The sequence below is a fragment of the Thunnus maccoyii genome, chromosome 8 (assembly GCF_910596095.1).
Source record: "Thunnus maccoyii chromosome 8, fThuMac1.1, whole genome shotgun sequence".
NCBI lineage: Eukaryota > Metazoa > Chordata > Actinopteri > Scombriformes > Scombridae > Thunnus > Thunnus maccoyii.
The window spans coordinates 30,284,347-30,312,244 of record NC_056540.1 but is presented as its reverse complement, the minus strand read 5'-3'; the positions used below and the strand labels follow the sequence as shown (position 1 = coordinate 30,312,244).

The 27,898-nt window shown below is 37.8% G+C and overlaps 1 protein-coding gene across 1 annotated transcript in view; it reads left to right on the top strand.

The window, feature by feature from the left end:
- The window catches only part of htr4 (5-hydroxytryptamine receptor 4), a 174,152-nt gene that overhangs the window by 48,109 nt on the left and 98,145 nt on the right, over positions 1–27,898 (top strand). The window contains exon 2 of the mRNA XM_042418957.1: positions 5,074–5,152. Within this exon, the coding sequence (XP_042274891.1) occupies positions 5,097–5,152 (56 nt within the window). The 5' untranslated portion in view covers positions 5,074–5,096. The remainder of the gene's footprint in view (positions 1–5,073; positions 5,153–27,898) is intronic.

Genomic DNA, 27,898 nt, shown 5'->3' with positions numbered 1-27,898 from the left:
CTGTACCGTAGCTGCCTCCATCTATTCTACCTGCATCTCTTCCCTAAAGTAATTACATGTCACCGAGCCTAAAATTCAGTTGTTCTGTCTGTTCCATGTAGCAGCAGCAGCAGCAGTTGGATAAAAATGTGCCATTGTCTGAAAGAAAGTTGAGGAGCTTTATAGTTGTAATTCACTGCAATAAAGAAGATGCTGGTCTGACCTCGCTGTAGGTTACTGGCTGTTATTCACTTGTCTGCAGCATTTTGGCTCCAAACAGACTAAAGAGTCATTTTCAACTTGTTTTTTGTGCCTAAGTATTTACATTTTCAACAAAAGGAGAAATGATTTGTGTTTTCACAGGTACAAATATGTAATAATTTATTGAAACAACAAGTCTTGACAAGCATGTCATGACCTGGGATGAATAGAGCATCATTATTTTACAGTAGAGAGGAATGAGATGGGTAATTAGAGCAGAACTTCAATAGAAACGTGTAATAAGAAAGTGGAATGTGGCTATTAAATATACTGTAATATGTATTCTGTTGGTAGTTGGTAGTTTTGTCCTAAAACAAGTACAAAATGTTTTTTGAAAGCCACAAGCTCTGCAGCTTCTAAGAAATAATTCAGTAATAATGCCCCCACCAGTTCATTACGGTCTTTTAGTGGTGAAAGTCTTACATGGATGTTTAAATTAAGGCTATTCCGGTAACTATCATTTTTTATTTTCATTTCATGCCATCAGTCACTGTGTAAGAGTTGGTGGAAGGTTGGTGTCACTTATTTCAAAAAGAAGAGATCACATTTTGTGTTGAAATGTTACACAAATGTATTGTATTCGAAAATGTTCTGAAAAAAGAAAAAAGAACAGTGTCAAAACAAACAAAACAGAGAAATTAAATTGTTTCTTTGTCTTTGCGCGTTCATGTATGTGCAGCCGGGTTTTCATGCTAAGGGCAGAAATGACCTGTTGCCCCATAGTTGTGATATTTTGATTACACGCAAATTTATTTAAGAATATTCAGCATGTAAGCACAGCACTGAATGTTTAAGACCTCTATTATTTTAGTTTACATTGTGCTTTGGTGGTTCATATTACCAAACAAAATTGCAGTTTATCAAATTACCATGAGGTAATTGCCACACAGCGAACTCAACTGGGCAGAATGCACTCTAATCTGTTTATTTGATCTTGTATAGTTTGTGCTTTCCTTTGTGGAAATATACATCACACTTATGCACTTAAATATTTGTATTGTAGGTGTGTATATACTGTACAATAAGCATATGTATACACTTAGATTGTTTGCACTCTTATGATTCATATGCTTTCACTGTTGAGACGAGAGTACCTCAGCATAGTATTCTCTGAAGAAAGCAGAAATCAGAAGTGTAAAGAGTAGTGACATGTATGCTGCAACTTTATTAAGGGAAGGTAAATAGCTACACACTTAAAAAGTATTTAAGAGTAATGTCATGTGACAAAATAAAATGCAACACATATTACCTAAATAAGATATTGTTTAACAAATATAAGGCAAAAAGTATTTTTGCAAAAAGTTTACAGACAGTATATTTACACCACCCTGATGGTTTCACAGGATATTACACAGATATATATAGAAGACTTACTTAGACCTTACTTCTTTGTTCTGGAGCTCAGTATATTACCTTCAGGAGGCCGCTGTGAACTGCTGATGTAAACTGTATCTACTGCACACGGGAGCCTAGTTTTGAAGATTGGCCCCACCTTCACTGGAAACCTTTGGCTGAACCTCAGGAGACCTGAACCAGCTCTATACCACACAGTTTAACAAACACAGACGAGCCCTCCACCCCCGCAATGCTGCAGTCAGTCAGTCTGGAGATGTCTGGTGGTCCTGATGCGTCTCTCTGTCTTTCTTTGTTATCTGTGCTCATTATTTTCTCTCTCGTTAGTTATGTTGAGCCTCCTCTCTTGTTTTCCTTTTGCTTTCCCTCTGTGATTTTTCTGTTTATGTGTTTGTGTCTGTCTTCTTTCTGTCGTTCACTTTCATCTCATTATTTCTTTATTTTTATGCCATGTTCTCGTTCTATTCACATCTTACCTCTCAGGGCCTTGTAAGTGCACAGACAAATCTGTCCTAACCTGGTTGGATCATTCTCTAAGTGTGAGAAGCCTGAAAAAAAAAGAAGGCTGGTGTAAGAGGCGGGTTATATTAGAAAAGAAGTGGTTTGTACAATTAAATGTGTTAACTGGTGTGTAGAATGGCTACTCTCGAAATCGGAGTGAAAAGCTGGCTGTCATAGAGAATGGGGAGATGCAATATCATTTAAATACGGGGATAATGGTGCATAGCCACTCCTGAAAGGCTTTCAAAGTGTTTCACTTAGTTGTTCACATGAAAAGTGACAGAAATAGTTGTGTAAAGAATGAATAAAGAAAGCTATGGAGAGAGGTTCAAACCCTGCCCCCTTTATTACCTCCATTAATCGCTAATCGCTCCAATACGTGGGTGTGTTACAGAAACTGTCAGACACAGCCAGCCCAATTCTAATGAGAAGTTTCGGCGGAGGGAGTTTCCAAAACTATTCAACCATCCGACAAGCAGCTCTGATGGAGTATACTGACAGCTTAATCCCACAGCAAACAGGCTGCTGCATTTTGTTCATTTCGTATTTTGGGTTTTACAATCACCTAAAACTTAGACTCCTTCCAGGACAAACTCTGGAATAAGAGGAACTCTGGTGGTATATCCTAACATGTTAACATACATTAGCATTGTAGCGTGGACTACAATATTAGCTTGGAAGTATGTTAGCTTGCCAACCAACATAGCTATATGAGGCTACTACTGTCATTCCACCTGACTCTTATAATCGACTGTTGGAATCACTGATCAGCTCTCTTCAACAATCAAACAATGACATTTTTTTGTGCAGAAGCTCAGTCAGGACCTCAGGAACAGAGCCAGGTTGTGCCACAATTTTTACATAGCGGCCACAGTCAAATTTGTAAGTCATGTGATGCAATAAAACCAAGAATTTTTTTTTTCCCTCCTAGCTATACACTCCCTGAAGAGCACCATCAGTAAACAGACCAAGTTGGAAACTAGCCAGTGACATATTTGAACATCTAGCTGCTAAAGAGCCAGATATATTTCTCAGCAGTCAGGGGAGACCAAACCAGAGCTAGAAGAAGGATTTTGGACTTACATTCATCAGGTGACTCCAAATCAATGTTAATCTTTGTCTGCTGGAAATGTTTGTTAAGAATCAACATCCGTTTTATTAAGTGATAACATGTTAATATTTATAGCTTGTTGCGCTGCATTTTGGCGGACGAAATGTCGATTAATTAAGGTTAAAGTCCAGGTTAAAAAGCATATTTGTCAGACAATTTGTGTTCAGGCAGTCAGACGGCTCAGAATTGGCCTCTAATGCTTGTGACACATAAAGGATTCTGTCAGACTAATAAACTTCACTTTCTCTACACCCTTTCATTTAAATTGGTGAAATTTCCATTTTTTAAACAAAAAACAAAGCCGGAGAGCCTCCAGACCAATCAACAGGTAAAGCAAATTGGGCTGAGTGCGCTCCCAGATGGGAACGAAGCATCAACGCAGGGACAAGCCGCCATGACTCCAGTCAGGCTCTTCTCCAAAACAGAGAGACAGCTTGTGGCTGAAATTTAAATATTTTATGAGATTCAGTCTGCAGCAGGAATGTACTGTCAGCTGCTTCCTGAATGGCTACAGGGTGACCCAGACATAGAGTAAACAGACTTTAACTCCATTAGGACCAACAGTTATTTTACTCCATAGTTACACATAACCATTGAAACTTTCTCATATTATCAATGGCTGTGGTTGCATTCATATACATGAACCAGGCTATTGGAAGTAGCCATATTCATGGTGCTTAACATATAATGTTCCATCTGTTGTCTGAAGCTTTGAGCTTTGCACTTGTTGTTATTATTCATAATATAGATAATTGTGAGATTTAATTCATTCTGCTGTTGGATTTGTATTGAGGCGTGTCATCATTAAATGTCCACATGATAAACCAGTTCTGACAGCTGCCCATATGGCTGAAGCATCATGGGTTTAGTTATTCAGGGAGTAAATCTGCAGGGCACGGACCCTCTCGGCCTCTTCCTGACCTCTCCGTCAGGCTGACCTTCACTGTCTGCTCCCGCTTGCATGGCAATTAAAATTACATTCACTCAACAGCCAAGCCTTATACAATCACTGGTGGATTATATACAGATGAAATGATGTATGAATAAAAATATATTTTTTTAATAATATCAGGTTGTGAGCAGGAATATTCTGTCATGGTGCATTATTCTCTCTTACATGCCATTGAGGATTGTCTCAGTTTTAGAAACGTGTTTGACATTAAGGATTAAAATACAAAATGCTAAAAAAAAAAAGATTTTACTTGACAAATAATTCTGCAGGTTCAGGTTGGAGAGTTAAAACATTCTGACATGGCTTTCTTAGAAGAAATTGACAACCAACAGTGCATGAAACATCAGGTCTTACTTTAAAACTCTACAACACTGTAAAACACAAGGTGACATTTACATTTAACATGTTACGGCAATTGCATCCAATTGGTTAGTGAAGTGTAGCAGTAAATAAAATGTATAATAGATTTATCTCCAGCTGCTGATCAGCTCAAGTTTAACCAATATCAACAAAAATCTGTTGTAATTTCAGAAAAAAACTACTGTTAACATAATTACATTTTTTAAAATCAGTTTTATGTCACAATTTGCCATAAATATGAATTTTCATCAAAGGATTTATGTCTATTTATCTAAAAAAATTGGCAAACTAATTTGCAGTTTATCATCTGTCTAATCCAAGATTATCATCCGGTGCCGGGTCACCTAGCAGCGGGCTTCAGATGTCAACGAAAATTGTCTCATTTGCATAATTCTGGTTCAGTTTGATATGCGAATGTTAATGTATTCTAGTCAAAATGGGGCTCAACCTTTGAATGCATGAATTGTTTTGTATATGCTATTAAAAATTTAAATGATTATCATATGAATATTATGATTATATTAATGTCTTAATTGTGATCTTATGTCTTATGCAGGGACTCTCTGCATTTATGGTCACATGAATGTCAGCGCTGCAGGCCAGATGCCGGTGATGGAGGAGCTTGTCAGTGAGAGGTGAGCAGAGCATTAATCAACTTTTAATAATCATTTGTATTTGTTGTTGAACACTTCCTGACTATGTTCAAACTCCTGGATACACAAAACATCAAAACTCATCAAAACATTGTAGATATTAACTCATATGACGTTAGTTTTTCTGTTGTATTTAGAAAACAGTTATACAGTATAATGACACTCTATATGGACCTCAACTTCACACATTTGGACATGTGAAGTTTAATCTATAGAGGTCTATAGATTTACAGGTCAGGTGTAGCACAAAATCCAGGAAAAAGTAGTTGGTCATTGTGCTAAATTCTGCCAGAAAAGTGCAAAAAGAAAGTAGCAGACATGGCTGCTGCACTGTGTTATAAACCAGTCTCAAAGATCTGCAGATCAAAAAATAAATTGACAGCCTTGGTTCATTCTTCAAGGGTTTTCTCATCTCCTGAGTTTTGATTCAGAGGAGGAATTTTGTGATTTCTGCAGCACTGCTCGCTGCTTCTATAATCTGTCTAGCCCTCAGGCTTGTTGGTTTGATTAAAAAAAGGGATCATGCTGAGACTATTGGGTGGTCTTTTTGCTGCTTTGTGATGTAAAGAGTCATTTTATAGCTTCCTCTGCTTGGTTTACATCCTTTTTTCCCTGGAGGTTAAGAGACAGAGTTGAGAGATATGAATTGTTCTTAAATTATCACTGTGAAGGTGCAGTTGAACCATTTTACTACTCTGACTTCTTGTTTTAACTCACAGACTCTCAGCCTGATAAGAAAGGACGAATATAGCTAAAATGAGGAGAGACATACAGTAAGCAGAATCACAGAGCATAAAGAACAGAACAGAAAAGGTTAAACTGTCAGATTTAACACAAAATGTGAACAGACTGCACATGTTAAACTGGCTGCAACAACCTCAGTTTGAAAGTTACTGTGCTTGTTTTAGAACCAATCACGTCAGACAGCAGCGGTTCACAAGATGATGCAAACTGACGCACTTTTATGTCAATGCACTGTAAGAAAGAACTGAGTTGTCAAATCTAAAGGGAGCTGTCAGGACACCAAGAAAGTTTAATATAAAAATGAACAAGGTTTAGCTCACAGTTAAAACTCTGCTTTGCCTGTTCTCTGCTATGCTTTATCTCCCGACGTCGCCAGATTTCCCCATGGGTCCCCAAGCTCCTGTGTACCCATGAAATTGGCGACTATGTTCATAAAGATAGAATGATGATGAAAATTGTCATATTTGTGGACATTATGCTCTTCCTCATGCCTGTTAAGGGCTAGTTTAGGGTCAAAAAGGTTGTTATTTATTGTTTATTTGGATCCCCATTAGTTGTTACCTTGGCAGTAACTAACCTACTCTCTCTAAAGTAACTGACCCATCATTCCTATCACTTATGTTTGGTTTTAAATTATTTTGTGTCTCTTCAAACATCTTGTATTAATTTGGAATCGGATGTTCATCACACATTCAGTATCATCAATTAATCCTTCAATCAATCCTCAATAACTTTGCACTATATTGTGTATACATAAAAGTCTTTCAGAAATATGTGGACCTTTGGGTTTTTAACCACACTTCTTATTCTTCTGACTCCTTATTTCTTCGTATTTTCAATAAAACTCCTTATTTTTTTAATAAAATGGAACAATAATGGAAAACTTGACTTAACGTAGTATTAACCCCCCAAAAAAGAACCTCCAGAAAACAAGAGGCCTGAGGCCCAATTCATATCCAAAATAACGTTAAGACAATCATGTCAGTTTTATATTATGTATGTGATTTAAAACTATGCTTTTTGCTTAATGAATACATGAAGAAAAGACACTTGTTGCACACCAAAAACCATATCTCTGGATCATTTAAAACAAGAAGTTTTGTGCATGCTTCAACCAGCTTGCTTGTCAATATGAGTACCATCATATCAATACAATAGAAATACACATGTTTATATTGTGGGCAAGAGTAGCACCCCTTTAATTGTTGGTCTGCAATCACATAGAAACTTAAAGTTTAGATCAACATCAAAATATAATAACTTGTTGGCCATCTGTCCACCAAATGTAATCAAAAAATACAAAAAGAGCAATGTTTTTTGTTTTTTTTTTATATTTAAATATGTTCATGACAACTAAAATAGGTAAAAACATGTTGTCAGAGGAAGGTGGGGAGACGTGTAGGTTTGGGTAAGGATCAGAATTAGTTAATAAAAGTAGATAACTAAGGTCTTTTCAAATATAGCAGGTGTAAATAAGTAATGGTGGGGTCCTACATGTCCTAGTTTCATGCTGTAATGTTATGAATGGGCTCCACCTCTGGTTGATGGCTGTAGCCTTCAGCAGCCTTGACAGAAGTGATTTATGACGCAGCTTCACAGCGGCCCACGCAGTGCCCTATATACATACATACATACATACACCCATCCTGATGTCACATATGTTAAGCAGTGTGGTCACATATGTGTTTCTGTGTTGTTTGTTTGACACAGATCAAGATGAGGTGGTACATAAATGACACAGATTCATATATTAATACATCAGTCTGTGAGGACAACTGAGACACTAAAGATTATGTTAAGTCAAATTGAAAAGTGTGAACACTTTGAGGAGCATGCATGCCAGCTCTGACAGCTCTATCTTTTTAGTGTGAGGAGAAAGGCTGAAGCCAGAGCAGGAAATCTGTGCAAGCAACAATATATCTGAGTGCAAGCATAGAGGTTTAAAGTAGAACCAATCTAAGTGCAAGCAGGAGCTATTTGAGTATGAGGGCAGGGTTTTGAGGGAAATAATTACAAAATCTGAACATGAAATCATGCTTTCAAATTGAAAGCTCTTGAATAAAGATAGGAAAAAAAATCAATAGCAAAAATCTATATTTGTCATATCACACGTTTTGCATTGCATGTAAAGGCAGTGTGGCATCTCATTACTGTCTTATCTTTCATTCACCATGTATAACATATGCAAAATATATGCTAATGTTGCCCTTCTGGCAATAGATTAATTTTTTAACATCGGTTCGTTTGCCAAATGTGATCCATTTTACATGCACTTTCCTGCATGGGATTCAGAATTTTATATGAGCTACAATAGCATTACTCTTATCTGTAGAGATAATTTAGGAATGTTTCCTGGTAGCTTAGCGAGACCTTTGGATCCTACAGTTGTCATGCTCTGTGTTTGCAGGCAGCTTGAGTCATAGCCCTATAATTATATTTTTCTTCTTACAGAATCATAAGTTATATGTAACTGTATATACACTCCGTTTCAAATCGCATCTTCCTGAATAGATTCATTTAAAATGAAATGTTAAGTACATTCACTTCGGTAATGTAGATTAAACACACGTGAATGTTAATTTGTTTGAAACGTATCGTTGTGATTGTCAAAAAGGACGAAATAGTCAGTGTGAAAGTGTACTCGTTGAGTTGAATGAAGGGGGAAACAAAACAACAACAAAAAACAACAAAAAAGAACTGATTAGACATGACAGAGAGGAAAAAAGTACAGCCCAGCATATATTAAAGTACAATCAAGGAAACTAGGGCTGCAATTAACGATAACTTTCAGTATCTATTCATCTTTCAATTCTTTTTTCGATTAATCATTGCGTCTATAAAACCTCAGAGGATAGTAAAATACGTGCTTCACAATTCCTAGAGCCCAAGGTGTTGTCATAAAATGTCCTGTTTTATTCGACTTACAGACCAAAACCCAAAGATATTCATTTTAATATAATGTAAAACATTTGAGAACCTGACAAAAATGAATTTGCAGCAGCAGATTAATTTCCTGCCAATTGAGGTATCGATTTATTGACTAATCGTTACAAACAGGAAAGAAATATCAATTTCCCTAGTGGAATACAGTGAAGTACAATCAGAGAATTATTCACTATCCTCTTCAGCATACATGACTACAAAATCACACAATTACACAAGTGCTTGACTATTGTAGTTTTTGATAAAAATGCAAAAAGTTAACCATGAAAACCTTTTATATAAGCAAGTTATGCTGGTTCAAAGTTGCAGCCCTCCATTACAGAGTATCTACAGCTTAAATTGCCTTTCAGCAAACAACTTTGATTTTATCCAACATGACTCCCAATGCAGCTCTTCTACAGCCTCTGAAAGGTTTTGATTGGTGAAGGCTGTTTAGCAACACTTCCTGTTAGCTTGTCAATGAGGAGAGATGTTATACTTTTCATGTCACACAGATTTTATGTAATAATGTTGCGTAAGTATGTACAGATGGTTTGGAGGCATGTCCTCTATGAGCTTATTTATCAGAATCACAGCTATTTCTCACCTTTTACTAGCAAGTACATCACATGTGCACTAGAATATTTAATATGGATGCTTCTTTTCAATCCATCCAAGTATGTGAACATAAGTATTAAGTAGTATTATTAATAAGTGCAATTATGTTAAGTGTTAAGTTTATCTCACAATGCAGGGTTGAGATTTGAAAGAGTTTTTGAGAGTTTGGAGCAAAAAAAATTGAAGTTGCTTTTAGTTTCTTATTCAGATATAGCAATTAAAAGAATCTCACTGTACTAATTGCTCGTTTTGCTTCATTGGAGAATTGTGCGGCCATCTTTGTAAATGGTGTGTTGTTTAAATCCCACTGGGCTTCATAAGTGTGTGGGTGACAGCAATTTGGTTAACTCGGCTCCGGAGAAAATATTCAACTCTTCTGTTAACTAGCAAAAAATTAATTCATGTCGAAACATTTTATGAATTGTAAGTCTCCATATTCAGGTTTTGTCATTAGTGGTCAAAACATTTAACACTTTTTTTGCTTCAACCACTCCTAATGGTAAAAAAAAATGCATTTAACCTATAAGAGACATTGCTTATAATAGCAAGTATCAGCTCAATCGCCCTTGACCCTGAAACTCTACCAAGTAACACTGTGATAAAGAAAATGTCCCTGTAAATATCAGTGACTGTCACACTACAGCTATCTTCAACTAACACCTAATATATCGCATATCAAACTCATCCTGCAATGTAATAGCTCATGTCAGGGATTTTCATGCAACCATGGAGCGCATTCCTCCCAGACATGTTCGAGCCATAAGTCGATACACTGCAGTCAGTCAGACTCAGAGCGATCAGATAGCAGCGAGTTTCTCTTTTCCTCTCCAAGAATCAGTTTTCCCTCGTTCTTTCTCAGCTTTCTCTCGCTCTGCTGTTTACCTTCCTTCCTTCCTCACCACCTCAGGTGTCCTGTTACAGATCCTGTTTTCTGGATGATTGCTTTCAACAGGAAAGTTCAGTCTAAGACAGCACGTAAGCAAACAGAAAGATGGAAAAAAAGCATTGCACCTCCGCCCGCTTGTGTTGTTACAGTACATTTGTCAGTTGTTTGTTCATTTGTTCCTCTATTTGCTCAGTTCATGCAGTTGTTTATTCAGTTTGGTATCTACGTGTATAATTCATTCAGGAATGAGGCAGGAGATGGATATTCTGTGTAAACTATGCCCTGTAGGTTGATAATGATGCAAACAGTAACTAGTGGCAGAAATTCATCTGTAGTTTAATAAAACTCTCAGTTAATCAGTTTTTTTTTTCTTCTTTACTTCTGCATGAGATAAGAGGGGTTTTTATTTGGAGGGAAAAACACATTTTGCATCCAGCTTCTTAAAGTTAGCCAGGTGCCATACAGATATACGATGACAAACAAAACAACAATGTGAAAAAATTTGACCACTTTTCATAATTTACACTAGGAATTTTTGTCCTTAAGATTTAAATGGATAAATTATAAATAATCCTTCTTTCAAGAATTAACTTTTATACTTAGATACAGATTTAATGAAAAATTCTATTACAAAACATCAAAACACAAAAATATTTTATCGATCCAGGACGTGACAGTATAATATCATATCTGCATATAACAACAATAGAGTCATATTTTAAAGAAAAAAAAAGTTACATATATGACTAATGCATAAGATAACTAATGCTTGTTGTAAGTATATATAAAGTATTTAAATTTACCTGAAATCAACAAAAGTAGGAGGTAATATAAGGTCACACGCTGCTGATTAACTGAGGGGGAAACAAACTATAACATTCACTCTAATGTAGAAACACAGAATCATTTTTGAAGATAATTTATAAAGATATTTATATTAATATATATTTCCATAACCTTAACCGTGGTTGCCATGCGCAGAAAGCAAGAATTTTTACAGTATTATTCACTTATTTTTGTAATTTGCAGAACTGTCCAATATCTATACATTCTTTTGAATTAAAGTATGAATTTAGGGTGTTGCAGGGTTTACCCTCTGTAATCCTGACTCCTTTCAGTCATTCATCATCCATCTCCTCAACCCACCTGTGGATAATTTCACTGCAGCGGTGGCAGCAGCTCACAACACAACTGAATCTATTCTTACTTTTTTTCTATCCCTCCATTCAAGCCCCACTTATGCCATTTGGTTGCTGCTGGAGTGCAGACTTGGCAGGCAACACACGGCACATCATCTTTTTTCTTTCACAGACTGAATAATTCATTCAGCAACTGCTTATTTAATCTCAATAAGAAATCCTCCATTCATACAAAAAAGCATTTGCTGATGCATGAAGCTGAGCATGCACACACACAAACTGTGGCACTGAAAAAAAACAAAAAACAACAACAACACAGGATGCCTAGGCTTCCGTTCAACTCTCTCATCATATCTGTGAATCGAAGCGTGCTAACGACGCCGTCAAAATCTCCAGCGATGAATCCGACGTCTGTCAAGCATCTGAGTCTCTTATCCTCGCAGATGGTGAGGAGTCAGCAGGAGGTGGTGTGTGTGTTTGTGTTAGGGGAGTTTTTAGTGCTCCATTATACAGTGTTTCCAACCCGGTTCCAGTAATGCCTGACAAGGTGATTTATCCCACCTGTCACTAATAGCACTTGTGCCGGCTCAGCCTCCAGCGCCTCCTTCTTTCCTTTAATTATCCTTTTCTTGATCCTTTCCTTTTCAGAAAATGACACACAACCTCCTATCCTCCATCAGCCTGCTTTCCCCTCTAAAAAGAATTCACCACAGGTGTACCTACCACTGAGGACAAGGTCATGTCCACTGTATCTTTTTCCTGGATATTTGAGGGATTTAATGACCTGAGTTTTTTTTAAAGGCTACTACAAGGGACAGCTTAGTTTTCTCATTTGAATAACTGAGGTTATATATTTTTTTACACTATTTAAGAGAACTCGCACACTGCTGCATTTACATTATTAAATTACACAGATTACAGTTGACTGAATAACGAAATAACATCCAACATGTGGGTGTTTTTCTTGGTTCTAGACAACATTTTCTGCAGCTGCTGGTCTCGGTTTTATGACCTCAGTGTCTCTAAAATCCTGGCTATGGGCCTGACCTGCCTTTTAGAAGTGTGTGTTTGCTCACACATATAGCTGGTGCAACTTTTTGTTGCTTGAATGCTGCAATTTAATATCACCCACTGGAAGAAATCCTTGGCCAGCTTTCAAAATTGAAGATTCAAGAGACTTTATTGCCGTTTGCACAGGCACAGAGTACATGCACATTGGAATTCTTGTGTGGTTCACTTAGTCAAGTTAATAAAAAAAGAAAGGAACTTACAATAAATTAAATTTAGATGAAATAAAAAAAGAGTAGCAAGGTCTGAGAGATACTACATTATTTATAGAAGTTATTTACAGCACTCCAACAACTGTTTACAGAGCTTCTACTGTAGATTAGCTACTTTCCTAAAATGTCACACCAGCTTTAGAGCAAAAGTTTGAGCCTAAGTCATGCTGTTTGAGCACTGAAATGAGGGGGGGAAAAAAAGAAAGACTGCTGGGAAGAGAAAGGGGAAAATGTGTCGTTGCCAGCTTCTCCATTGAAACAAATATGTCATATTTCAAGTTGAAGTGCAGAACAATTAGCTAATTTGTGCAGACAAGTGGCTCTGAGCTAACGTCTGCCCAGAGTTTTCACACAGAGTTGCTCTCTTTGATACACACATGCTAAGAACTGTTGCAAGAGAGCGAGAAAGAAAGTTTATGATCTTATTGACACACACACACACACAAACACATACAAACCAAAGCTAATATATCTCTTTTTTTGATACACTTAGAAACACAATCACATTACGGTAAATCTCTGCAAACATTCAAAATCCTGCAGTCATGCACTTTGGCACTATTCTCTCCTCACACATACACAAACATACACCCGTGCAGCTGCAGTTGGAAATGTATTTAAATGCAGCCCAGAATAAAATTGGCATTGTATGTTTCTGCAAATCACAGATATGTTGAATCTCTACGTTTCAATACATTTAATACGTATCATATCAACATTTCTACAGTATGCATCATAAAGTGACGTAGTTCAGATGAGATTTATATGAGCTCACTTCCATGTTAGGAGGAGGCAGGTTGGTTGGTTGGCTAGAAAGTTAGTTGCACGACACAAAGTTGCAAAAGTGTCAAAGCAACAGAGACGACTGTTTGAGACCACTGCTCGCTTCCTGTTTCAACTGAAAAAAACAAGTATTTTTAGCAAGATGTTGGGACATTTGCAACTGTTTTTCTGGCGACAAAACTGGGTATTTTAACCCAAACCATGATCTTCTCCTAACCCTAACCAAGTGGTTTTTGTGCCTAAACCTAACCAGACCTTAACCACAGTGTTGTCACATCATAAAACATAATTATTCAACTGATAACGACCGTTTAATGCAACATTAAATGACACGTGATAAGCTCTAAATGCGATCAACATTGAGTTTCACCGTATCCGTGGTTTGCAGAAACGTTCAGTGCCAATGTTTTATTCTGGCAATTGGGTTGTTTAATGATGTGGAGGAAGACGGGGAAACAAGACTGTTTGCTTTTGGTTTCTGTGTTGTGGTTTTAGTCATCACTGTCTCAACGCTACTGATTAAAGCTGCAGCAGATGCTTCAATGTGAGGAAGGGATTAGACCAGGAGAGGGAAACAGGACTGCGAATTTACAGCTGCAGGATACATGCAGGGTATGCAAAACTAAATATGTAAAGGAATATCTTCCACATTTTTGGTAAAAAAAATCTTCTTCTGCTGCATCAGAAGGAGCCTTAAAAATGATCCTTTAAAGATGCCACATGAATGTGTTGTAATGTTACTGTTAGGTAATTGTGGTGGTTATTATCTCACTATTTTCTCACATTTTACTGACTAAAAATAATCTACATATTAATCGAGAATGAAAATAATAGTTTGTTGCAGCCCTGATTAATGTTTTCTCATTGACCTCCCAGAAGTGCGGAAGTTCATCTACTTAATACTCCGTCTTCCGTATGATTTATCAGGAAGCTGGAGCGCAGTCTGTTCAGGAACAAGCTGAGCTGCAGCCCTCCTCCTCTTTAGTGCATTAAAGCGATCCGGGAGATTTACCTCCAAATCAGACCTCAATTTAAAATGACTTGCAGTGTTCCTGCAGTGGTTTATTTAAAGAAATCTGACATTTCTCTGAGCATATAGAAGCTGTATTTTTGGACATAATTTAGCATTTACTGTTTGTCGAAATCACTCCATATTCGCTCAAATCTAATCTAAAACAGACATTCCTTTTTAGTCTGTATTTCACCAAATGGAGATTGCAACAGAACATCCATGTTTAAATGGGTAATTAAATCCTCAATGTTTTCCCTTAATTTGGAAAAAAAGACATCTTTTTAACTTTCTTTTTAACCAGATCCAAACATGTGTTCAGTGACTCCTCATGTATTAAAAGTAGTCTTCAGCATCTTTTCACTGACGTTTCACTCGATGTTTTTGAACATAAACGTCCTAAAATAAATAGGTGATGTATGTGTTGTTACTGAATGACTTAGAAGGTGAGGTATCGTAGCACCTGACATCATCTACGCTGAAGTGTTTTAGTGTTGATCGTGCAGATGTGTTTGCATCACTTTTGATCTTCCACGGAGATAAGAGGATGAGCGCGCTGAAGAGAGAAGTTTCCCTCCTGATGTTTATCAGACAGACACGACAGACGTGTTCAGTCTACCTGTGAAAACTTAAATCTTCTCTAACCGCATGCAGATTAATAAGAAAGATGTGAAAATCCTTGAGGGCAGACGTGCTGACTGTCAATGTGCTTTTCGGCAAAGATAAGGATGCGGCATTTTTAGCAGCACAGAGACATTTCGTTGGTTGATTTATCAGTCACTTCTTGACATTTTCCTGCAGCAGTATCCTCAAGCCAAACCCTTCTATAGTTACTGTACTGTAGTGTTTCCTCCAGACATCCCATTCAGAAAAAGGACACCTGCTCTTTTCTTTCATGAACTGTGATGAAACTGTAGACGGGCGCCATAGAGAGTAGTTTATTTAAAACCACGTCCTCTCTGATTACATAACAGTGCTGACTGTATCTTTTACCCAACCACTGCTCATCCTCCACTGTAGACCACAAACAGTGTTTCCTTCTAGCATCTTCTTACAGAATCATAAACCCTCAAAAAGTAAATGTATCTCTCATATATTTTACATCTGGATAAGAGCATAACTAAAGTCCTACGCTTCTGCTTGTGTGTTGAAGCTGTGCCTTCATTCCAGCTTTTTATCATTTATATTACATTGTTCTGATACATTCAGAAACAGAATCACATTATGGTGAATATATGCAAACACTCACACAAAATCCTTTGTCCACACACTCAGTCATGCACTGTGGCAATATTCCCTCCTCACACATACGCAAACATACGGACGACAGCCGTGCAGTTGCAGTCGGAAGTGTATTTTAATGATGTGGAGGAAAACAGGGAAACAACACTGTTTGCTTTTGGTTTCTGTGTTGCGGTCGTAGTCATCACTGTCTCCACGCTGCTGATTAAAGCTGCAGCAGATGCTTCGCTGTGAGGAAGGGATTAAACCAAGAGAGGGAAACAGGACAGTGAATTCACAGCTGCAGGATACATGCAGGGTATGCAAAGTTAAATATGTAAAAGAATATCCTCCACATATTTGGTAAAAAAAAATCTTCCTCTGCGGCATCAAATGGAGCCTTAAAAATGATCCTTTAAAGATGCCACATGAAGAGTTTAAAGCACTAAAAGTGATGAAAGTTTCAGAATTTGAGAGGTGGGTAAACGACATTTACCTATGTTTAGTCTCCACTACAGCCCTGTGTATAACTGTAAAAATTTAAAAAAAGAGAACTACAGGAGATTTACAGAGAAAATTAAAAACGGGAGCACGGCTGGAGGGGGGTAAAAATACAGGAGAAACCCAGGAAAAGCATTAGAGTTAACAGATCTGGGAAAGACAAGCCAGACTGTCCAGAATCTTTCCACCTGCCACATCCTGGCATCATCCTGGCATCATCCTGGCGTTTCAGCATCACTGTGCTGCTCCACAACTGACCACATGTGTGAGTACCATACAGTCGGGTCCTCTCCTCTGCACTCTGGGGGACTGAGAATGTGACGATGAGACAGCGCATTGTGCCCAATATTTCATAAATTGCAGATGTAATTGGTTAAGATTTGAGCTGGCTTATGTCTTTTAGAATTGAAAAGTGCTTATGGAATAGTTATGGCTTATTATAAGCACAAGTGACGCTGCTGGCTTGCATGTTTATGATCAAGTGGATCCATAATTAACGTTTGATATTAAGTGAAATTAAAGGTGTGTGAGGATCATTACACAATCTGGCTTCCATTCACCACCTCGCCATCTGCGTCGCCAGTTTCCCGTCTCCAAAATACCGTACAGGTGCAGACATTCTCCCGTCAAGTTTTTTTTCAACTTTTTTGTGGGAAGTGACGTACGTATCTCTAAAGCCTCGTTTTGTGTGTATTTAATGGTTATTAATGAGATTCCGGATCAAGATGCAGGTGGCTTCTAGGGTTATTTTTGTGCCTTTTTGAAGTGACGCACATATAACCAGATCCTGTCTGTGGATAGTAGGAGTATGTCTAATTCTTTAAAGCTGGAAAAGACAAGATATAATGTTGTGGAGCTTCCTGCATCTTCTATAGGTGACTGTTCTGTCGTTTAAGAAGTTGCCTAATCATGCCTGGTTAATGTGCATGGTCATACATGGTCATTCATGGTCATACATGGTCATTTGCTTATTCAGAGACACTTTCTTGTTGAATCTGCTCTGATCTGTCCTCTCCATCACCAACTTGTTTGTAAAGAGAGAAACGAGGATAGAAAAACTATAACAGACAGCATCAACAACAGTTTCACGTTCTGTCGGCTCATTTTACTGTTGAGTGTGTTTTTTTTTCTTCTTCCTGTTGATAAATGGCCAAATGTTGGGTCCATGACATCATGCTCCGATAATTTCCAGCATCTCTGATAGAACTTGGTAGCAGAAAATGCTAAAACATTATATACAGGGTTTTTTTTTAACTAATTAAGGAGCTCCTGATTAGAGCTGCTAATTAGCACCAACAGCAACACCAACAGTTGCACCCAAAAAATCCTAATGCAGGGGAAGTTATTTGTATTTATTTTTATTTGTCAGGGACAGTTCACGTTTCAACAGAAATGTTTAAAAGAGATCAAGAGTCTGTGAGAACCAAAAAATACCAAAAGTTGTGGTTCTGTTAGTTGTTTGCTTATTCTTTGATCAGATATTTCCTTATTTAAATCATATTTTTTGATGATTTGAGTTTTTGTATGGCCACTCTGTGTTAAGACAAATTTAACACTGATGAATTTGAGAAGATATTGAGAGGTTGTATCATATCCCTGTAAGTACTGTAAGGCAAAGAAAAAAGTCACAATACTGTTATAGGAACTTGTCCATTGTAAATTTTCAGATGGTACTCAGTCCCAGATATAACATGAGAGAATGGACCACAATGCGAGCAGATAAAAGACATGATTAAGATCAAACTTTTATTTTTTCTCTAATGGAAACCAAACCCCCAGATCTCAACTCTTCTTTGACAAAAGGCATTATGGGCTATAAGAAATCACTAAATGATATGTCTGCTGGTATTTTATGTCTTTATAATAGTATCGCTCTTGCCCTTGTGAAGCACCTTGTGTTGCTTTCTGTATGAAATGTGCTCTATCAATAAATTTGACTTGACCGATGGTATATATAACAGTCATGTTGTCCTTCTCGCATATAAATGTTTGCTTTTTTATTTTATGTAGTCCCTTGGCAGTAATTTGGTGTGACACTACAGCTGAATTCACTCTTTAAAACGAGTCTATCAAATTTAATCACACATTTTCTTCCTCTTTCTCACACACACACACACACACTCCCACGAGATAGTGTCTCCTGTCCAGGTGTGCGAAGTGAAACCATGTGGGCTAACATTTGAACAGCTGCATGAATTTCTATTGTCAGCTCACTGCAGTTACTTTAGTGGCTGCCATTTACCAAGAAAAACAAGTAACCAAGCAACAGAGAAGACACTCACATCTAATCAACTGCAGAGAGAGAAACAGAGTGCAATATTTATGTGCCACAAATGCCTTTATAAGTCAAGAAGAAGAAAGCAGAATAGTGTAACTAAAGTTGACTGCTGGCAACAATATGCGTTTTAGCTTTAAAGTTCCTGGCTATGGGACTGGGAAGCTATGCTGTGAGACAAAGACTATCACAGCTCAGATCCACACAAGTATAACACTGTTATACAAACTCGTGATGTGTGTGCGTGCTTGTATACGCCACTCATTCATTCAGAAGCTGTGGATCTTTGCAGGTGTCCAGCTGTTTACACAACCTGCAGGAGAAGTTTCAGGCAACATAATTAAAATGATGGTGTGATTATTTGTTGGTAGAAGCATGTGTGTGTGTGTGTGTGTGTGTGTGTGTGTGTGTGTGTGTGTGTGAACTTGGATTTTGGTGTAAACAAGTGTATGTGTGTGTGTGAATGTTAATTTATCCTATTAACAGAGTAAATTTCAAAGACAGCAGGGAAGAAGAGGCAGCTTGTTTGAATCACGCAGAAACAAAGTCATTGTTTGGATTGAATTAACTTCAAATCAGAATTCTAATTAAAGATGGAGAGATGAGGAGGAAACACCCGTGTCTACCATGGCTTGAGGCTGAAGCCAACGCAGAAATACCTTTAAGTGGAGCCGCTGGATGCTCCGACTGGCTCCCATTCAAAGAACATCAACTTCTCTCTAGAAATACTAAGTCAATCATGTTTTCAACTAGTAATTATGGTCTCATTCTTTAAATTCAGGCCCTCTAATAAGTGTTCTGGTGCATTTTGGAAATTATTGCTCCGTTAATAAGATTTGAAGACTTATAGTAGCTTTGATGTCGGCCTTGTGGGCGTTGATTGACGGCTGTGATTGACAGTTGGCTCATCTGCTGCTCTTCCCGGCTCCAGGACTCACACTGAGTTGGACAACTGTCGCGATATTTCACCAAATTTAATGTAACTTGACTATGATACCTGCCCTGTTTGCACAATTTAGCTAAAGTAGCTATCGTTCGGTCCGAGGAAGCGGGGCGTGTTTCCAGAGTTTGAAAGGCAACACCGTACATTCCTCATTAGGAAGGTCCTGGCTGAAAACGGAAAAAATGGCGCCGACCGTAAGCAGCAAAGCTGGACTTCAAAACGGCTCCAATGCAAACCAACGGATGACGTCCAGTGGTGGAAGAAGTACTCAGATCTTTACAAGTACCAATACAGCAATGTAAAAATACTCCATTACATGTAAAAGTCCTGCATGAAAAATCCTACAAAAGTAAAAGTACATAAGTATTAACAGCAAAATGTAGTTAAAGTATTAAAGAACTCATTTCATGATTTTAAAAGGTGTAAACAATACCACAACAAACCTTCACTACATCTGGTCATAAAATGCAATCCAATAAAACAGCATCACAAACGATGGCCTCAAAATGATAACAGAATTAAATGAACACCTGTCTGATGCAGATTTGACAAAGATGGTTGATTATAATCTCAGCAAAGATGGATGTGTTTCATTCCGCTGTGCAGATTTGGCTTTTATTGAATCCACCTCCTGCAGTTTCTCTGTCGGAGGAATGAGAAGTTCACACTTTGTCTTTGTGGCTGAGCAGCAGGGATGTGTGGTCTCTGCAGGTGGTCTAGCGGCTTACGCTGATTACTGTGGCAAAGTTCAGCTGCTGCACGCTGCGAGTAGATGTGTCACATCTCTCAAGCGTCCTGTGCATCTTCCCAAAATTAACTTATTCCCCACAGATCTGTAAATTTCACAAGTTGTATGTGTTAGCCTTCTTCACTATACTGTGCTCAATAATTTCATGTTATATATATATTTTTAACTCAGCATGTTCACGATAGGGAAAAAGTGATACTATCAGTCTATACAAGTGTTTTTGTAGGAAAGGTCTTTAAAGCAATACTTCACCAAGTACTAATGTTTTGAGTACTCAGCTCTGATAAGTTTGTAGCTTTTTCTTTTGTCAATGACAACATACAGTCAGCTCGGACTTACAAGAGCCACTATGGATTCCAACTGTAAAAGGAAAATAAATTCAAAATGTTCATGGGACATTTCAAACCAGTCCTGCAGCATCACTGTGCCCGTCTGCATGCTCTCAGTATGTTGTGACCGCTCATATTTTTTTGTCAAATTTTGACTAATAGGTTAATGGAACTGGCATTGACACAAACACAATATTTCTACTGTTTATCTCATGATTGACATGGCGAAAAATAAACAAGTGGCCACAGTGATAACTTCCCAGAGTAAAATTGTAGTATTATAAACAGTGTTCTGGCATTTGATAAGCCTTTAAACTTATAATATTTTACTCCAGCTGGACTTCTTGGATTGTATTTCTGTTCCTGCAGCAACATGCCTGCACCAACGCAGCCCCTTGCTCTGTTTTATCGCAGGGCTGAGCCTGCGAATGCTCATTACACGCTAGAAAGCAAAAGATAAAACCGGAAAGATAAAAATCGGAAACAAAACTTTGTTACTTTGAAATTCTTACCAAAAAAATATGATGTTTGGACTGAGAATGGTAACAGAGGAAGTGAAACGATAACTGTTGTTTACTACACAACTAGATTATCAGACTTGATTCAACTCTCTTACCATTCAAAACTGTACTTTAAGCTAAATGCTACCTTTAGCATGATGTAATGTTAACATGCTGGCATGTTTACATGTTAACTTTTAGTGTTTTATCTTGTTAGTGTTTTGCAAAATTTTGAGACTTTTGTTTCCCTTCCATTTCCATCCATCTAAAGTTTAATTTCATGTTGCAGAAGTTTGGGATAGTGCACCCAATTTCTTGTAAATAACCATAACCATACCGTGCACTTCCTTAAAATGACTTCCCATGTAGCCTTTGATCTTTAAAACAAATTCTTACAGTCGCTGTATAGTTTCTGCAAGAACAAAATTAATGATCAAGTTGCTCTATAAGGTTCTGAGGACATTAATGTTAAGCAATTTGAGATGAAAGCCTCAAAAGCAGCAATATGGAGAAAAGGACATTTTCACATTAGTTTGACCCTGACTCTTCTTGCCTAAAATGAGGTTTGAAGGTCTGTCTGAGCTCAGCAAATGTAACGACACAGAATGATGGATTAATGTTGGTCAGTCATACCAAGGTGAGATTTGAACAAACTCTGCAAACGCCTCCTCTTCTCTCCATCGTCTCTCTGTTTGTTCATATGTGCTTTTTTTTCTGGTTTCTTTCTCTTTACTTTCTGTCTGCTCGTCTTTCCATTTCTGTCTTTCCTTCCCTTATTAACCTTCTCACTGTCTCTGCCTCTCTGACACACACACTTACTTTTCTGAGCTCAGCGAATCCAGTTTGTGGAATCCCTTTAGCTATATATGCACTCAGTATTACACTCATCCAGGATCTTAAGAGGTTTACACAGACGTCCATCCCCAGGCAGGAGGCTCCACTCCACGCTCCAAAACATGCCGGCCCCTCAAAGTCCTAAAATATACTCTGAACCAACAGGAGACAGATCAAAAATAAAATACAATTGTTTAGTTGCTGCTGTGTATTTCCTTCATATTATACTCTGAATCTCTCCATTCTTTCTTTTATATATTAATAAATAAGACTATTTCATGTAGATATTTTAAAAGGTAGACTTTGTTTTTCTAGTATTTTGCCTTTAGGTTCAGTCAGCTAGCTCACATGGAATAGATTATTATGTAAATGTATAACATGTACAGGCAGACCTTGGAGGAAAACTCAAAAAAACTCAGAGCCTACAAGTAAATGCTGGGGTGGAGGTGGTGCTTTTGAAATGCTGCATGAACAGCAGCAGTGGCAGCTGTAGCAGAAAGCGACGACATAGCTTTAGGTGAGCGGTGTGGCAGCAGGCACAGATGGTTTTAAGTACACTGCTATCATTAAAAAAAGGGTGCATGGATATATGTTGCAGTGAGAGGAGAATGATATGTGAGTGAAGTGAAGTGAATGCGACTTGAGTTTGGCTCCCTGAACTGGCTCGCAGGCTCAATAGTGGAGGGCAACAGAAAAGAGTGGGTGGATGTGGGTGACACCCGGTCATTGTAAGGTTTTATATCCAGGATCTTGGAATATGTATGTATGTCTTTTGTGGGCAGAATGCAATCAAAAATCAAAACATGAGGATTTGATGGAGATTCATGAAAGTATATGGAGCAGAGGCTTGTGGATTTTACTTTTCATCCTACCAAAGTTTAAGTTTGGTCAGCCCTAGAAAATACATCTAGCCATGAAAACTGGACCAAATTTTGTTGAAAAGTCTTGTAGATGAAAAAACTTTTATCTAAGTGGCATTTAACGACTATATTTTCAATATATAACTGGTGTTACAGGATCTCCCGGACAGTTTTCTTGGTAAAAGCACTCAAGTGAGGTACCACCCTAGCGATGGTGGCTCTGATTTGTCTGTAGTTCAAATTCAAACAAATCTGAACTTTAACCCGTGACTTTGCTGTAGCTGGCTCACACAGTAAGAGGAAACGCTTGTTTGAATATGTCACTCCCAAAGACTTCCGCAGAAATAAATGAAACAATGAGCTAATATTTGCAGAAGCTAGTGTTTATGTGACTGCCCTTGTAGACTGTTAAGCCATCAGGATGTATCCTTTAAAATTATATTCTGTTGAAACGTTCATGTATCTATTTCTGTAGTAGTTTAAGAGCGTCTTCTGGCCGTGTATGGCTGATCCTGATGAAAGCCATAAACTGAAACGGGTTTGTCTCATAATAAAGTTGTTCTTTATACTACGAGTACTGCTGGAGTTTTGACCCCTTCACGGTATCAACTCCCTCATTAAAGAAAGACTGAAACACTCCCAGTCCAGCCAGTTTAAAAGGAAAACCCTGAAAAAGCCTAGGATATGACATTATTGTTAAAACTTGAAAGAACATTGTGATTGTCAGCTAATGAATGTGAGTGTAACAATCAAGTCAGGATCATCATTTTTACTTGCTGTAGAAGCTTTATTGGTAGAATAATTGCACTCTCTACTCGTGCTCCCCTCCAGCCATTACCCTATTTAAAGAAATGCTTTTTTAATTTGAGTGAAAGATCAATTAAAGTCAAAGTTAGGGGATGTTGTCCTTGATGAGGTTTCTAGAAAATTTAATATTGACAATGTAGAGTATGTGCTTCTCGTATGATTGCAAAAATGACAAAATCAAACACAGTATCGACACCCATTTAGCTTAAAATATGGTCAGAGTAGTCTGCTGCAGTGGCCTCCACTTCCACTTTCTTGTACTATAACTAAGTCCATAGAGACACTATATGCTGTATATATATAATACAATTCATTGTATTGTCATGTAGTAGTATTTGTGCAGTTAGTATTCAAGAAATTAGTGGACATTACTGTATGTACAAACATAAATAATGCAACACATGTACCAAAAGATGTAGGCATTCAAAATTTGAATCCAGAGAGAGCATCATATAGCAAAAAAAGAGGTTTTTATGATTTTTTTCCAAACATATTTATCATTCCTGCCAGTAAACACTATATACGTCACTCTTTACAGTATTTTTGCTAAACTACTGCTGCAATTAAACTCTTCTCCAAGAGGGAAGTAAAAAATGATGGGTTAGAAATGACATTTTGGAGTATTTTTCATTCATCAGAAGTTGTAAATAGCAGATGAGAGCTCGGCTGAGAGCATCTGCAAACACGAGAGGTTTAAAGTTGAGTTGTGTTTATGTTCTACTGTGTAATTGCCTGTAGCTCCAGTACACGACAGACCGGGATAAATACCACTTCCACAATACATCGGCTATCACTGTAATAATTTGCAGCAGTCATACAGTAAAAAGTACAACTCTTTTGTTAATGATCGGTTTCACATTAACACTGCCGACCTCAGTTTAACAATCAACATTTAAGCGTCGTCTGTTACACAAAGCAAGATACAAATCTTCTTTTTCAGTGGTGTTTGCTGTGTAAGCATCTCTCTCTCTGGTGTGATGGGGACCAAACAAAAGCAAAAGTCATTTACACTTGGTCAAAAGACGTTGCCGGGCAACCCAAACTGGTGTTTGACTGAAACTGTCACAGACTTAAATATCCCCAGGAGCCTTCAGGAGACACATGTGTTGCTTTGTTAAAAACCAAAATATTTCCAGTCAGTATGTGAATAAAACTGTATTTCCTGCAAGTCTGTTTAACCATGATTGTTTGGAAGTATTGTGACTTAAAAACTTTCTGCTGTGTCTGTCTCTCTGTTCTGTTGTTGCACATATTGTAACTAACTCTGGGTAAGAGCAGATTATAAATTGCTGTAATTATAACTTAATCTATTAAAAAATTAGACTGCATTCTTATCAAAAATGCTTCATTGTGTGTTAGTAATGATAATTGTTCTGCTGACTCATATGGCTGAAGGAGATTAGTGTCTTTCTCTCTCAACACAAGTTTGGGTTTGTTTCTACTTGTAAAACACTAGTCTAGTACCCAAATGAATATTGAAATTGTTTTCCTTGCCATAATTATTCCTCCTGGTCATACTGACCATAAGAAGATCCCTTCATAATACACTTACAATGTAAGTGATGGAGGACAAAATCCACAGTCCTCCTTCTGTGCAAAAAGGTATAAAAGTTTATCTGAAGCTAATATGAAGCTTCAGCGTCCAAATGAGTCAAATCAAGCAGATAACTTTCAACCTTACAGTCTTTTTAGTGCCAAAGTCCCTCTTTTTGTTACTATACTTCCACCGCAGCTCAACAGGGAAACACAAAGAGGGAATTTGATGCTAAAAAGACTGTAAATGTGTCAGATATCCACTTGATATGACTAACTCAGACTGTTGAAGCCTCATATAAGCTTCACATCCACTTTTAGATGCATTTTTGCACAAAATGTGGATTTTGGCCTCCATCACTTACACTGAAAGCACATTTGAAGGGATCTTTTAATAACCCGTATGAACAGGAGGAATGATTACAGCAGACTTGAAAAATTGTGAACTTATCCTTTAATGTCATTCATTATTTGGTGGAAAGTATGTGCACAACTAAATATTACACCCATATGTGATTATTAAACATCAATCATCCCTAAATCATTCTAAATCAGTCATTTATAAATAAAATGGGCATTGATCTGCTATAAAACCCTCCACTCTACCTGTTTTAATGCTTTCCACCAGTTTTTGGAACCTGGCTGCAGATATTTCCTCTTATTCAGCCATGAGAGAATTAGTGAGGTCATTTAATAACTGGCCAAAAACTAAGCAAATATGGATGCCTCACATCAGCCAAAGTCAGCCAATCATTCAGTGTGATTAAACCCAGATTTAATGGATTTAATGTAATTTTGTCAATGATGTGAAGGTTTGCAAGTGGGAATCTTCTCATCCATCCAACATAGCATGAAGGCAGCATAAGGCCTGGCTTGTAACTGGTATTTCAGTTCATCCCAAAGGTGTTGGATGGGGTTGAGGTCAGGGTTATGTGCTCTAACCTTCACCTAATTCTAACTTTAATCTTAAAAAAAGCCTTGTGAAGAAACAAGAACTGGACAAATTTTCCAAAAACTTCTTCACTTGCAAGGTTTCAAACTCATATCTGTCCTTTTTGCAATATTTTTTGATTCATAAAGCCCATGTGGTGAGGAGGACGATGATGAGTAGGAGGAGTGCGGTTAGGATTACCATAGCAACACTCACCATCGTCAGCTGTGCTCATACCGATTTATGCATATTGGCTTTTAGTTAATGGAGTTTTGTGAATGTGCTTCTTCTTGATCCTGTTATTTCTTTCCCCTTTTCAGCAAACTCTAATTGCAAACCTGTTAAAAAGTTAAATTTAATCTTTTAAATTGGATTTAATTGAATTAAAATTAATCATCAATCTCCCACTGCGACTGGGATTTTCATGGATGCATCTCATGAGAAATACTTTCAGCAGGCTCTCTTCTTCTGCTTCTAATTTGGCAAAACATCATCAACAAACAAGTGTGGAGAATATTCATGCCGAAAGCGGATAGTCCTGACTCACATTGTGTCTCCGCTCCGTTGAGCAGCGCTGTGACGTGCTCCCTATTCAGCTTCAACACAACTTGAGATAATTCAGGACTCAGGATTGAGAAAATAGTTTCCATTTAAGAAGATGTCAGTCATCTCTTTCGGGGTTGGATGTTATTTAGCGATTTAGCCTCGCTTCTGAAGCACGTCTTTGTCTAATGAAGCGGGGTGGGGGGGTAGAGGTGAGGATGTAGCAGCGAGGTGGGTCACATGTGTTAACGTCTTCTCCGTATCTACGTCAGTCAGCCACAGGTGCAACTCATTTTCAGATTTCCCCCCGTTGTATTACGGGCATATCCGACATCAGGATGAGGCAAATAAGTGATTGATAATTGGAGGGGAAATGGATTTACTACAAGAGAAGCTGATGTAAAGTAATTGAATGACGCTGAGCTCATATTGCCTGTTTCTTCTACGTCAGGATGTGTGTGTGTGTGTGTGGGAAGCTGTCAGAATCACGCTCTGTGCCTTTGGGGAAATGGTTATGAAGACAATTAGCCTCAAATGACTCGCACCGCTTCTTATTGCACATTAACACTAACGGCTGTCTGATGCCACACGCTGTTCCGTCACTATTTTGAGTCAGAATCACACAATTACTTGGGGAAAAAGGAGGAGAGCTGCTGCTTTTTACCCACACTTCTGCTCGGATTCAGAGCTGTGACTCACTCGTATTTTTTTTCAGTCGCTCTTAAATCACAGAAGGCGAGATGGAGCGTTATACGAGAGGTGGAGAGCAACAAGCCTGAGCCTCATTAAATCTCCCGTTTTTAAAGTTGCATCAAGTGATCTGTGACCTTTTCAGACCTTTGTCAGCATCCGGTATTTGTCCAGCTGTACCACAGTATATCTTTGTGGTACGGCCGCGGTGTTACAATTACATGTAATTGACACAAACGGTTAAGTGGAGTGTGCAGGTTAATTAGAGATCAATTACTTAGATTACAGTTTTTTTCAGCTGGCTTCAAACTAAAGCTTTTTGAATCTGCTCTAACATCGGCCTCGGGCTGAGCGACCAATTGTATAATAATTGTAATTATGATTATGATAGCGATAATATTCACACTCCACATTATCAAACTTGATCGAGTGATGTAGAGACACATATTATACACTGCGTTAAGCTTGATGCCAGTTTTCAAAAGACAGTCGGTGTCTGTGAGTGAAAGCGTTTTCATCACACAGGCTTTCTTTCAAGTGTAATGAATTCTTTATGTGACAAAATAACTTCCTAGCTTTTTCAGAGCTTTCATCTCTTCATTAGATACAAATAATAATCATTTAATTGGATG